Source organism: Cherax quadricarinatus, chromosome 91 (assembly GCF_038502225.1).
Source record: "Cherax quadricarinatus isolate ZL_2023a chromosome 91, ASM3850222v1, whole genome shotgun sequence".
NCBI classification, from domain to species: domain Eukaryota; kingdom Metazoa; phylum Arthropoda; class Malacostraca; order Decapoda; family Parastacidae; genus Cherax; species Cherax quadricarinatus.
Genome location: NC_091382.1, coordinates 8,537,174 through 8,552,024, shown reverse-complemented (window position 1 = coordinate 8,552,024; position 14,851 = coordinate 8,537,174). Strand labels below are relative to the sequence as shown.

The 14,851-nt window shown below is 40.7% G+C and overlaps 1 protein-coding gene across 3 annotated transcripts in view; it reads right to left on the bottom strand.

Moving 5' to 3' along the window:
* Positions 1-627: 627 nt before the first annotated feature.
* The window catches only part of LOC128704914 (uncharacterized), a 34,182-nt gene continuing 19,958 nt past the window's right edge, over positions 628-14,851 (bottom strand). For all 3 annotated transcript variants that reach the window (XM_070104362.1, XM_070104361.1, XM_070104363.1), the window contains exons 5-9: positions 14,839-14,851; positions 10,841-10,927; positions 8,899-9,048; positions 7,072-7,218; positions 628-1,438 (exon numbers count right to left, since the gene is read on the bottom strand). The exon at positions 14,839-14,851 is cut by the window's right edge and continues 113 nt beyond it. In XM_070104362.1, the coding sequence (XP_069960463.1) occupies positions 1,329-1,438; positions 7,072-7,218; positions 8,899-9,048; positions 10,841-10,927; positions 14,839-14,851 (507 nt within the window). In that variant the 3' untranslated portion in view covers positions 628-1,328. The remainder of the gene's footprint in view (positions 1,439-7,071; positions 7,219-8,898; positions 9,049-10,840; positions 10,928-14,838) is intronic.

Below are 14,851 nucleotides of genomic sequence, written 5' to 3'. Positions count from 1 at the left end.
ACACATCTGTCAGTGTACATTTACTGAGAGATACACATCTCTCAGTGTACATACTGAAAGATACACATCTGTCAGTGTACATGTACTGAGAGGCACACACCTCTCAGTGTACATACTGAAAGACACACATCTGTCAGTGTGCATGTACTGAGAGATACACATCTCTCAGTGTACATGTACTGAGAGGTACACATCTCTCAGTGTACATATACCTAGGTGCACACACCTCAGTGTACATATACTGAGAAGTACACACCTCTCAGTGTACATATACCGAGGTACACACACCTCAGAATACATATACTGAGAGGTACACACCTCTCAGTGTACATATACCGAGGTACACACACCTCAGAGTACATATACTGAGAGGTACACACCTCTCAGTGTACATATACCGAGGTACACACACCTCAGAGTACATATGCTGAGAGATACACAGAATTACACTCCCCTCAAAATTATTATTATTATTATTATTATTATTGTTGTAGTAATCATTATTATTATGATCATAGGGAGCTTTAAACCTGTAGGGGATATACACCGCCTGAGGAAATAAGCATTCAGGTTCGATCCAATTCCTTGGATCAAACGCCCCTTTATTGGGATACTGAGGCATTCACAGTTACAAAATAAATTTATTGAGGTTACAGAATTTATCCTACAAAATATAAATACAGTTTGAGCCAAGGGAGAGGAAAGCAGCTGCAATTCCTTGGATCAAGAGCCCCTGGTTATCACCTACCAAGGTGGTAGATCACTACACCCTGCCATCTACCCGATGGTAGATTGTTAGACCCTGGCGTCTACCACGAGGAAGATCACAGACTTTAGTGTTGGTAACTGCTTGTTGCAGCTGCTGTGCTTGTTACAGCAGCTGCTGGCTGTTACAGGTGTTTCTGGTTGTTTCAGGTGTTGCTGGTTGCTACAGGTGTTTCTGGTTGTTTCAGGTGTTGCTGGTTGTTAGAGCAGCTGCTGGTTGTTACAGGTGTTGCTGGTTGTCACAACTGCTGTAGTTGTTACAGCTGCTGCGGTTGGTTGTTACAGCAACTGCTGGTTGTCACAACTGCTGGTTGTCACAACTGCTGGTTGTCACAGCTGCTGTAGTTGTTACAGCAACTGCTGGTTGTCACAGCTGCTGTAGTTGTTACAGCAACTGCTGGTTATCACAGCTGCTGTAGTTGTTACAGCAACTGCTGGTTGTCACAGCTGCTGTAGTTGTTACAGCAACTGCTGGTTGTCACAGCTGCTGTAGTTATTACAGCAACTGCTGATTATCACAGCTGCTGTTGTTGTTACAGCTGCTGCCGCTGGTTGTTCACAGATCACACGCAGCTTTTTATCTGACGATAATCGAGGCTAAATCCTACATTGGCATCATCAGGAAGCTCATCACCATCTGTCCGCACGTACATCACGAATGGCTGAGAAGTGGCTGCAAACGAATAAACACATATATACATATATACACCGAGAGGTATATCACAGTGTATATACACTGAGAGATTATTTTAGTTCCTGTTTAAGAGATTAAAGTATTCTTAACTGGTGAGAAATAGGTTCCACGCAGGCGGATATGCAAGTTAGATTTACGAAGTACATTGTGTTGAGTAATAGAGCTCTTTTGATCATATATTTCTATGTAGAGCTTTATCATGTTTACGAGTAGAGCTTTTTAAAGTCATATTTTTATATATTTAGAACATTTTAAAGTCATTCTTCTGTTTGTGCAGACTTTTATAAAGTCACGTGTAGAGCTTTAGAATATCGATACGTTGGCTTACAACTGTACAAACGATATGTTCAGCTAACAAGCTCACTAGGCTGGGGTTATACTTACGTATGTAGAGGTGTAGGGGACACACTTTCTGGTTAATATACATTGAGTAAAGCTTTCTGGAATACAGGTAAGTGGTTAAACTTGCAGCTAAGTCAAATATTCACTTTTCAGTAGTATAGCTGAGACATTCGGCACATAGGTGGGGGATTCTGCGTGAAATATATAGGTTCGACTTGCTAAACTAGCCTACAGGTTAGGGGCTCAACCTACAGTTTAAGTCTCAGTTTAGAGTTTAGAGGTTCCGCTCGCAGGTAAAGGGTTCGGCTCTCAGGTGAATGGTAGAGGTGGAAGAGTGTTGTTTGCGACGAGAAATATGTATCTCCTAATACTGGACTTAGCATTGGGATGACCAGCTAATTGGAGCTTTTGTCTATTTAATCACTCCATCCATTGGCTTACCCGTCACTACAAAAAATAAATGCCACATTATAGAAAGTGATATCTCAGCTTCTCAACATCACTCAGAAAAAAGGATCATCTTTTGTCCTAAGGGAGTAAATTCAGAAGTGGAAATGCCCTGACTTCGACCCACACGGGGAATGGAAACGATAGCAGGGTGAGGATGCTTCAGCTTCACATTGTTCCAGATTATGGAGCAGAGCTCTTCTCCAGGCTGAGGGACTGACCACCTCAAAACTACTTCTCTGCTTCCCCTGCTGCCTTTGTAGTCGACTGAAGAAGCCTGCTGTGTAGGCAAAACGCTTCGAAATATAGATATCTAACTTCTATATCATTTTATTCATGTGTAAGCTAATTGTTCTACCATATTGTATTACTACTACTACTACTACCACTAGTATAGCACCTCACTCTGAGCCTATATATACCCTCTGTGTCCATGTACTGTTTGTAACAGTTTGACAAAGCTCCTGGAGAGCGAAACGTTGCCACAATAAAATATCACATTAGTTGCACTTGTGTCCTTTTACTTTACAGATACCTAACTGCTGAACACGTGTTTTGTTTATCAAAAGAGTTGATAGCATGGTGAGTGAGATGACATGGCGAGGAAATGACTAAATTATTTACTAAGAACAAAAAAGGCACAATACCGTGACTGGAGGATCGACACCATGCCTAATCCTTCTAGGGTAGGGTAGGTGCCTGAGCCCGAGCCTTTAGCTCATAAGACTGTCATTCCCATTTGCCCCCTTGGGGCGGGGATGGCAGACCAAAGAGGCCTAGCTTGTGGCTAGGCCTGGGGACAGTTGGTCCCAAAGATGAGGAGGTACTTGTGCCTCCTCCCATGGGAGACTTAGGTCTCAGACACTCCCTAAAGAGGGAGCCAAGGCCGGGCCACCACTTGGAAAAGGCCCGAGCCGGGAGAATACCGGCTAATCTTTAATAATAATAACCGTGACTGGAACAATACATACATAACACGTACGTAGGAGAGAGAAGCATACGACAATCACTACTTCCCCTATTTACTACAGCTACTGCTACTACTACTTCCACTATCAGCGTTACCTGTACCACTACTTTTCCACGGTTTTCTTCGTCTGTTAGTCCCGTCCCTGCCCCCATCTCCTGTATATATATAGATACAGACAGCAACCGCCCAGGACGGTACTACCGTCCTGCCAAATGAGTGTAAGACGGAAACTTGTAATTGATTTACATGATGGTAGAGATGTAAACAAAAGTTAAGTTAGAGACTGCAGTACTGGCCCTTGTTCTAGTTTTCATAATTTGACATAGAAGCACAGCCCGCAGTACTGTGGCATCCTTTATAGACGGTACTTTTGTCTGTGTATCATCTAATGAAAACATAGCCAATCTTCACAACCTGCTGATGTCTTTTTTCTGCGTCATAAACATGAAAGATTTCAGGTACGTCTTGCTACTTCTACACTTAGGTCACACTACACATGCATGCACAAACATATATGTATACTATACATATATATATATATATATATATATATATATATATATATATATATATATATATATATATATATATATATATATATATTTATATGATGTAGCACGTAATGAAAGTAGTTTATTAGATTATGTATTGGTGGATAAAAGGTTGATGGGTTGGTTCCAGGATGTACATGTTTATAGAGGGGCAACTGATATATCGGATCAACCATACCCCCGGCCGGGATTGAACCCGCTGTCATAGAGTCTCAAAACTCCAGCCCGTCGCGTTAGCCACTAGACCAGCTAGATACAATAAGATTCATCCAACTAGGTATATACCTAGTTGGATGAATCTTATTGTGGCTAGCTGGTCTAGTGGCTAACGCGACGGGCTGGAGTTTTGAGACTCTATGACCGCGGGTTCAATCCCGGCCGGGGGTATGGTTTATTTGCAATCGTGTCATTACGATTTCTTAAGTGATATATCGGATCATTATTTAGTTGTAGCTACAGTTAGAGTAAGAGGTAGATGGGAAAAGAGAAAGGTGGCAACAACAAGTAAGAGGGAGGTGAAAGTGTATAAACTAAGGGAGGAGGAAGTTCGGGTGAGATATAAGGGACTATTGGCAGAAAGGTGGGCTAGTGCAAAGATGAGTAGTGGGGGGGTTGAAGAGGGTTGGAATAGTTTTAAAAATGCAGTATTAGAATGTGGGGCAGAAGTTTGTGGTTATAGGAGGGTGGAGGCAGGAGGAAAGAGGAGTGATTGGTGGAATGATGAAGTAAAGGGTGTGATAAAAGAGAAAAAGGTAGCTTACGAGAGGTTTTTACAAAGCAGAAGTGTTATAAGAAGAGCAGAGTATATGGAGAGTAAAAGAAAGGTAAAGAGAGTGGTGAGAGAGTGCAAAAGGAGAGAAGACGATAGAGTGGGAGAGACACTGTCAAGAAATTTTAATGAAAATAAGAAAAAATTTTGGAGTGAGTTAAACAAGTTAAGAAAGCCTAGGGAAAGTATGGATTTGTCAGTTAAAAACAGAGTAGGGGAGTTAGTAGATGGGGAGATGGAGGTATTAGGTAGATGGCAAGAATATTTTGAGGAACTTTTAAATGGAAGAAAGGAAGAAAGAGAGGCAGTAATTTCATGCACTGGTCAGGGAGGTATACCATCTTTTAGGAGTGAAGAAGAGCAGAATGTAAGTGTGGTGGAGGTACGTGAGGCATTACGTAGAATGAAAGGGGGTAAAGCAGCTGGAACTGATGGGATCATGACAGAAATGTTAAAAGCAGGGGGGGATATAGTGTTGGAGTGGTTGGTATTTTTGTTTAATAAATATATGAAAGAGGGGAAGGTACCTAGGGATTGGCGGAGAGCATGTATAGTCCCTTTATATAAAGGAAAAGGGGACGAAAGAGACTGTAAAAATTATAGAGGAATAAGGTTGCTGAGTATACCAGGAAAAGTGTACGGTAGGGTTATAATTGAAAGAATTAGAGGTAAGACAGAATGTAGGATTGCGGATGAGCAAGGAGGTTTCAGAGTGGGTAGGGGATGTGTAGATCAAGTGTTTACATTGAAACATATATGTGAACAGTATTTAGATAAATGTAGGGAAGTTTTTATTGCATTTATGGATTTAGAAAAGGCATATGATAGAGTGGATAGAGGAGCAATGTGGCAGATGTTGCAAGTATATGGAATAGGTGGTAAGTTATTAAATGCTGTAGAGAGTTTTTATGAGGATAGTGAGGCTCAGGTTAGGGTGTGTAGAAGAGAGGTAGACTACTTCCCGGTAAAAGTAGGTCTAAGACAGGGATGTGTAATGTCACCATGGTTGTTTAATATATTTATAGATGGGGCTGTAAAGGAAGTTAATGCTAGGGTGTTCGGGAGAGGGGTGGGATTAAATTTTGGGGAATCAAATTCAAAATGGGAATTGACACAGTTACTTTTTGCTGATGATACTGTGCTTATGGGAGATTCTAAAGAAAAATTGCAAAGGTTAGCGGATGAGTTTGGGAATGTGTGTAAAGGTAGAAAGTTGAAAGTGAACATAAAAAAGAGTAAGGTGATGAGGGTATCAAATGATTTAGATAAAGAAAAATTGGATATCAAATTGGGGAGGAGTAGTATGGAAGAAGTGAATGTTTTCAGATACTTGGGAGTTGACGTGTCAGGTGGATGGATTTATGAAGGATGAGGTTAATCATAGAATTGATGAGGGAAAAAAGGTGAGTGGTGCATTGAGGTATATGTGGAGTTAAAAAACATTATCTATGGAGGCAAAGAAGGGAATGTATGAAAGTATAGTAGTACCAACACTCTTATATGGATGTGAAGCTTGGGTGGTAAATGCAGCAGCGAGGAGACGGTTGGAGGCAGTTGAGATGTCCTGTCTAAGGGCAATGTGTGGTGTAAATATTATGCAGAAAATTCGGAGTGTGGAAATTAGGAAAAGGTGTGGAGTTAATAAAAGCATCAGTCAGAGGGCAGAAGAGGGGTTGTTGAGATGGTTTGATCATTTAGAGAGAATGGATCAAAGTAGAATGACATGGAAAGCATATAAATCTATAGGGGAAGGAAGGCGGGGTAGGGGACGTCCTCGAAAGGGTTGGAGAGAGGGGATAAAGGAGGTTTTGTGGGCGAGGGGCTTGGACTTCCAGCAAGCGTGCGTGAGCGTGTTAGATAGGAGTGAATGGAGACGAATGGTACTTGGGACCTGACGATCTGTTGGAGTGTGAGCAGGGTAATATTTAGTGAAGGGATTCAGGGAAACCGGTTATTTTCATATAGTCGGACTTGAGTCCTGGAAATGGGAAGTACAATGACTGCACTTTAAAGGAGGGGTTTGGGATATTGGCAGTTTGGAGGGATATGTTGTGTATCTTTATATGTTTATGCTTCTAAACTGTTGTATTCTGAGCACCTCTGCAAAAGCAGTGATAATGTGTGAGTGTGGTGAAAGTGTTGAATGATGATGAAAGTATTTTCTTTTTGGGGATTTTCTTTCTTTTTTGGGTCACCCTGCCTCGGTGGGAGACGGCCGACTTGTTGAAAAAAAATATATATATATTATGTATATATTGGCTCCCTATCCTTCCTGTGGAATGAACTCAGTAGTTATAATCATAACAATAATTTATAAAAGGGGTGGAATAGTAAGCCAGTGGAAGGCCTCGGTCAGATGACCAAAAGCGGCAGCTGTGGGCCATAATATGACTATGACCCGCATCAGGAAACACTTGTCCTGTTTCTTGACGAACCTTACAACCTAACCTCCGTGTGCTAGTGTGACTAGTAAATGGAGTTTAACCAAACGTTGTCAGAAGCTTCTCTGTCCTATATATGGGTATATACTTACTGGTGACGGAGTATGGGAAGCCAAGACCACAGTATCTGTCTGCCGGGTAAAGTGCCGGGTCAGGCTCGTACTTAGTGTACCTGCCTCCAGGGATGATCACGTAGTCTTTGGGGCATTGGCTGTCCAGGCTGCCTGCGTCGAAGGTACCTGTGTGCAATCTTTATTTAGTCAAAATCTACAAGCAGTAGCTAGTTCAATTTGATGACGCATCTGCTAAAAGGTTGGTTAGTAGGTTAAATGATCTTAAAGATATAGTCCTGAGTAAATAAAACTTGTGATTTTGGCTTAAATAGCAACACACTTCTTGCCGAATAGGGCAAGCTAAAATTTGTGTATGCAATAATTTCGCAAAAATTATTCTGAACCTAATGTAAAAAAATATATTTCACTGTGTTTGTTTATTAAATTATACACTATCTTTAGCAGGATTCCTACCTGAACTCCTTGGATTATCATAAATGCAGCTCTACACTGACAAACTGGGTGTCATTTGCTGCTCCCAATCAACCTTATAGATAAACCAGCATTAACATGAAGGTGAATTGGACAAGTCTCTGGAAAGAGAGTTTTTCTCATTTTGCTGCTTCCCCACTCTGTATGTGGTGGACTTTTCCTACTGATAGATGCCAGATTCCATTGAGATCAGAACATTAAAGTCTTTTATAATGATGTGACGTCTGACAGCAGGTTGGTGATAGCTGTCATGTCGCTATTGTTGTGGTTGCTAGGTTATTACCAAGTATTTAATGTTACTAATTTTAGTGTTGCTAATTTTGTCTCCTGTCACCAGTGTCGGACCTACATTTTTGAGGCCCTGAAGTTTGAACTGTTATGGGGCCCCCTCACAGCCAGCAAAGGCTAGGCCTACACCATACTTTAACAAGCTAATAAGCTTTTAATTTTTATTTTAACAATTATTTTGTACTGGATTACACTACATTGATATTTTTAGAACCCCTTCTCATACAGTAGACTCAATTTTTTTAAGCAATGTGGAGTAACATAGCTTTTGAGAACCCTCCGAGATTAGGGGCCCTGAAGCCTAAGTTTCATTAGTATCGAAGTAGATCCTCCCCTGTCTGTCACACTCCCAATATCGTCATGAACTTCTCAGTTTTCGTTTTCTTTTTCACTCCACCTGCCCCTGGCGCTGGCATTGACCTGATCACCTCTTGATTCTAACGCTTGTTCTTCTACTTCGTGTCTGTGTGAGATTCTTACCGATGAGGACGGGATCTACAGCTAACACTTGGCCACTGACGGTGAAGCCATAGTTGCCCAAGTCTGTGTTTCGTTACTTCGTGTCTGTGTGAGATTCTTACCGATGAGGGCGGGGTCTACAGCTAACACTTGGCCACTGACGGTGAAGCCATAGTTGCCCAAGTCTGTGTTTCGTTACTTCGTGTCTGTGTGAGATTCTTACCGATGAGGGCGGGGTCTACAGCTAACACTTGGCCACTGACGGTGAAGCCATAGTTGCCCAAGTCTGTGTTTCGTTACTTCGTGTCTGTGTGAGATTCTTACCGATGAGGGCGGGGTCTACAGCTAACACTTGGCCACTGACGGTGAAGCCATAGTTGCCCAAGTCTGTGTTTCGTTACTTCGTGTCTGTGTGAGATTCTTACCGATGAGGGCGGGGTCTACAGCTAACACTTGGCCACTGACGGTGAAGCCATAGTTGCCCAAGTCTGTGTTTCGTTACTTCGTGTCTGTGTGAGATTCTTACCGATGAGGGCGGGGTCTACAGCTAACACTTGGCCACTGACGGTGAAGCCATAGTTGCCCAAGTCTGTGTTTCGTTACTTCGTGTCTGTGTGAGATTCTTACCGATGAGGACGGGGTCTACAGCTAACACTTGGCCACTGACGGTGAAGCCATAGTTGCCCAAGTCTGTGTTTCGTTTGTATGTGATGCCACAGTAGCTATCAGCTCTTTTGATGCACACACCGTAGTCCTGGTTAGCCAACTGTCTCGTTGCTGCAACAATATCAACAACCATTTTATTACAGCAAGGATAACTGGAGTGGAATAACAGATGCTGGATAAGAGATATACCGTATTTTCCGGCATATAAGACGCACCTTTTTCCCACAACAAAGGCTTGGAGAATCACCCTGTGCCTTATATGCTCAAAGTCAGGGTCAAGGGTAAGCTTTATGTTATGCTTTAGCATAAAGTAAGAGGGTAATTAACCCTTAAATATGATTACTGATTTACCGTTATGATTCTTGTGCGCCTTATATGCCAGAAAATACGTTACGCCGTATGGTGTATACATGTGAGTATAATATCCTGTTAAATAAGTCTCTTAATTATTATATTTATAGGGAAACGCTAAATATACAGCACTTGGAAAATGACTGGTAATCAGGTTTAATTCAAATAGAGATTAACACCCATATCTTGGATTTATCTCTTGATGGACGACAGCCATGAGACTGTGGATAGAGTTAGTTCCATAAGAGGATGGATTTAATATTGCTTAGTATCTGGCTGTTGAAGTGGTTCTCTGTTATTGTTATTCTCTTTATGCCTTGTATGGTCTATCTCTTCTGTGGCAAACAAGACCATAGTGGCTGAAATGATTTGCCGATGAACTGCCAGAAATGCATTTATGTTCAGGGAGGATAGGGGCGATAAAGCAAAGGTTTACACTAATATGAATGATCTGAAAACTGAGGCGGGTTACTAGGGAGGAATTAGGGACAATCAGTAGAATCAATAGAAAAACCACTCGCATGATGAGCTCTCACTGCTCAGAGGAGATTTAGGTCCTCCTCTGATTCATTCACAAACATACACAAAAACTGATAAAGCCACTGGTTAGTGAAACGTCTTCATAATCAAGATACCCAGGTGTTGCACATGTGTCTTATTCGTCAACTGTCATTTTCTTACTGTCGTGAACTCCGCACCTGTGTACCTCATCATATCCATCAACTGTCATGGTTCTTACTGTCGTGAACTCCGCACCTGTGTACCTCATCATATCCATCAACTGTCATGGTTCTTGCTGTCGTGGACTCAGCACCTGTGTACCTCATCATATCCATCAACTGTCATGGTTCTTACTGTCGTGGACTCAGCACCTGTGTACCTCATCATATCTATCAACTGTCATGGTTCTTACTGTCGTGGACTCGGCACCTGTGTACCTCATCATATCCATCAACTGTCATGGTTCTTACTGTCGTGGACTCAGCACCTGTGTACCTCATCATATCCATCAACTGTCATGGTTCTTGCTGTCGTGGACTCAGCACCTGTGTACCTCATCATATCCATCAACTGTCATGGTTCTTACTGTCGTGGACTCAACACCTGTGTACCTCATCATATCCATCAACTGTCATGGTTCTTACTGTCGTGGACTCAACACCTGTGTACCTCATCATATCCATCAACTGTCATGGTTCTTACTGTCGTGGACTCAGCACCTGTGTACCTCATCATATCCATCAACTGTCATGGTTCTTACTGTCGTGGACTCAGCACCTGTGTACCTCATCATACCCTAGTCACGAAATCCACTCAATTTAAAGTCATTGCCAGATACTCTTTGTTAACATAACTACATTCTCTCAAACTTTCCGTACTACAATCAACTTAGAAAACAAAATACCATCTACTCCACTTGTTTACAACATCTGATATCACATTAATTAGAAAGTAGCTGATGTTATATCATTTCTCTGCCCAACTTTGATTAAACTGGCAGTGTTGCCTACCTTATGACTTACCGTACATCTACACTTGAAGTATCACTCACCAGTGACGGGAATGTTGGTCAGAGGGAAGTTAAAACTTCTGATTGTGCCAGCAGTTGCTGTGTAGTACTGTAGGCAGCCTTCAGGTGCTGTGGAAACATAATAATAATAATAATAATAATAATAATAATAATAATAATAATAATAATAATAATAATAATTATTATTATTATTATTATTATAGTAATAATAAAATACTAATACTAATACTACTACTACTACTATTACCACTACTACTACTACTACTACTACTACTACTATTACCACCACTACTACTACTACTACTACTACTGTTACCACCACCACTACTACTACTACTACTACTACTACTATTACCACCACCACCACTACTACTACTACTACTACTACTACTACTACTATTACCACCACCACTACTACTACTACTACTACTACTACTACTGCTACTACTACTATTACCACCACCACTACTACTATTACCACTACTACTACTGCTACTACTACTATTACCACCACCACTACTACTACTATTACCACTACTACTACTACTATTACCACTACTACTACTACTACTACTATTACCACTACTACTACTACTACTACTATTACCACTACTACTACTACTATTACTACTACTACTACTATTACCACTACTACTACTATTACCACTACTACTACTACTATTACCACTACTACTACTATTACCACTACTACTACTACTACTACTATTACCACTACTACTACTACTACTACTACCACTACTACTACTACTACTACTATTACCACTACTACTACTACTAATAATAATAATAATAATGGAGTAATAGTTATAACAAAATACTAAAATCATGAATTTGGGGGAAAATATGGCTACAAAGTACAAATCAGTGGGAGAAGTGTTAGATACCATGACTCGAGCAACGGCATTCAATGTTGAAAGATATATTTATACAGCAGACATTGATATCCACACGAGACATGAGCCAGGACACTTCAAGAGACATGAAAGTATAATATAGCCACATGAAGCTTCACCTCTCTAGCTTGAGACATGATCTAGGGTATTTCAAGAGACATGAGTACATGAATCCCCATCTCTGTACCTAGAGACATGAGCTAAGGCATTTCAAGAGACATGAAAGCAAAATATAGCCACATGAGCATAAGAACATAAAAACATAAGAAAGAAGGAACACTGCAACAGGCCTACTGACCCATGCGAAGCAGGTCCATGCCGCCCCCCGGCTTAGAATAATGACCACCTAGTCAGGTCACTTCCACTTAAGGAAGGAGCATGGCACCAGACCCAGCAGCACAAGCTAGTCAGGTCCAACTCACACCCACTCATGTACTTATCCAACCTATTTTTAAAACTACACAAGGTCTTAGCTTCTATAACGGTACTCGGGAGTTCCACTCATCCACAACTCTATTACCAAACCAGTGCTTTCCTATATCCTTCCTGAATCTAAATTTTTCCAACTTAAAACCATTGCTGCGAGTCCTGTCTTGGCTGGAAATTTTCAGAACGTTATTTACATCCCCTTTATTTATTCCTGTTTTCCATTTATACACCTCGATCATATCCCACCTAATTCTACGTTTTTCTAGAGAGTGCAGATTCAGGGCCTCAGTCTATCCTCATAGGGAAGGTTTCTGATACATGGGATCATCTTTGTCATCCTCCTCTGTACGTTTTCCAGAGCATTTATATCCATTCTGTAATACGGTGACCAGAACTGAGCAGCATTGTGTAAATGAGGCCTAACCAAGGATATATAGAGTTGAAGAACAACCTGAGGACTTCTATTATTTATACTTCTAGATTTGAAGCCAAGAAATCTGTTAGCTTTATTGCGAACACTAATGCACTGTTGTCTTGGTTTTAGGTTACTGCTAACCAGAACTCCTAAATCCTTTTCGCAATCAATAGTATTAAGATCTACACTGTTCAGTTTATAAGTGGCATGGTTATTGTCTTGTCCAACATTTAGAACTTTGCATTTGTCTATATTAAACTGCATCTGCCACTTCTCCGACCATTGCATCAGTCTATTCAAATCATCCTGGAGTGCACTAATGTCTTCAATAGAATGAATTGGACGGTCTATTTTGGTGAATCAGCAAATTTGCTTATGTCGCTATTTATTCCCTCATCTATATCGTTTATGTAAAATGCGAACAACAAGGGGCCCAACACTGACCCCTGTGGAACACCGCTTGTGACGTGCCCCTATTCTGATTTCTCCCCATTTTGCAAACTCTTTGCTGCCTATTTGTCAACCACGCCTCTACCCAGGAAAAAAATTCTCTTCCTATTTCGTGTGCCTTAAGTTTCCTCAATAGCCTCTGATGTGGAACTCTATTGGAAGCCTTACTGAAGTCCATATACACAATATCATATTCATTACCATGATCTACCTCCTCAAACACCTTAGAGAAAAAAGTTAGTAAATTCGTAAGACAGGAACGCCCCTTTGTAAAACCGTGTTGAGATTCATTTATCAATTTATGCCTATCAAGATGACTACGAATTGCCTCGGCAATTATTGATTCCATAAATTTTCCCACTATGGAGGTAAGGCTTATTGGTCTATACTTCGAAGCTAAGGACCTGTCACCTGCCTTGTAAATAGGTATTACATTTGCCATTTTCCACTTATCAGGCACTATGCCAGTTTGTAGTGATATGTTAAAAAGATTAACGAAAGGTATGCTAAGTTTCTCTTTACATTCCTTTAACACCCTTGCAAACAGTTCATCAGGGCCTGGGGATTTGTTAGGTTTTAGTTTCTCTATTTGTCCGAGGACCATGTCAGTAGTTACCACAATCGTGCATAGTTTATCGTCCTGTTCTACATAATCTATTATTTCTGTAATTTCGCTAGTATCTTCCTGAGTAAAGACTGAGAGGAAGTAAGAATTGAAAATTTCAAACATATCATTATCACTGTCAGTGATCTGACCTGAGTTACTCTTAAGTGGGCCTATCTTGTCCCTAATCTTACTTCCTTACACCTGAAAGAACACTTTTGGGTTAGTCTTTGAATCCCATGCGACCTTAGCCTCATAATCCATTTTTGCTTTTCTTATTCCTTTTTTTATTTCTCTCTTTAATTGAATATATTGATTTCTTAACTGCCCATCCCCTCTTTTGATACGCCTATATATGCCTCTCTTTTGACCTATGAGATGTTTTAATCTATTGTTCATCCATTTGGGATCATTTTTGTTAAATCTATTTTCCCTACTCGGAACAAAAGTTGTCTGGGCAGCTAGAACTATGTTCTGAAATACGTCATATTGGCAATCAACACCAGCTACCTGACCCACAGTCAGGTCATCCCAGTTTAGCCCACCCAGGTAATTTTTCAGTCCCATGAAATCAGCCAAGCGGAAGTCTGGGATAGAGACTTGATTGCAGTTATCTGGGTAATTCCATGATATATTGAAACTAAGTGATTTATGATCACTTTCCCCAAGCTCATTATTAACTTCAAGATTATTAATTAGTGAATCTTTGTTGGCAAGAACCAAGTCAAGCAGATTGTTTCCTCTAGTTGATTCTGTCACAACCTGTTCTAAAAAGCAATCCTGAACCGTATCAAGAAAGTCACTAGACTCAAGATTTCCTCTTAAATTGTTCCAATAAATTTGTCTAAAGTTAAAATTCCAAATTAACACATTTTCACATCTAGACGCCTTATGAATTTCGTCCCATAACAGCTTACTGCACTCCCTATCAAGGTATGGGGGCCTATATATCACACCTAAGATTAATTTTTCATACCCCTCGAGAAACTGTAAAGCTTCACCTCTGTACCTGGTGACATGAGCTAGGGCATTTCAAGAGACATGAAACTATAATATAGCCACGTGAAGCTTCACCTCTGTACCTGGAGACATGATCTAGGGTATTTCAAGAGACATGATTACATGAATCCCCATCTCTGTACCTGGAGACATGAGTTAGGGCATTTCAATAGACGTGAGAATCTAATACAAGCACTTGAAGCCTCACCTCTGTACCTGGA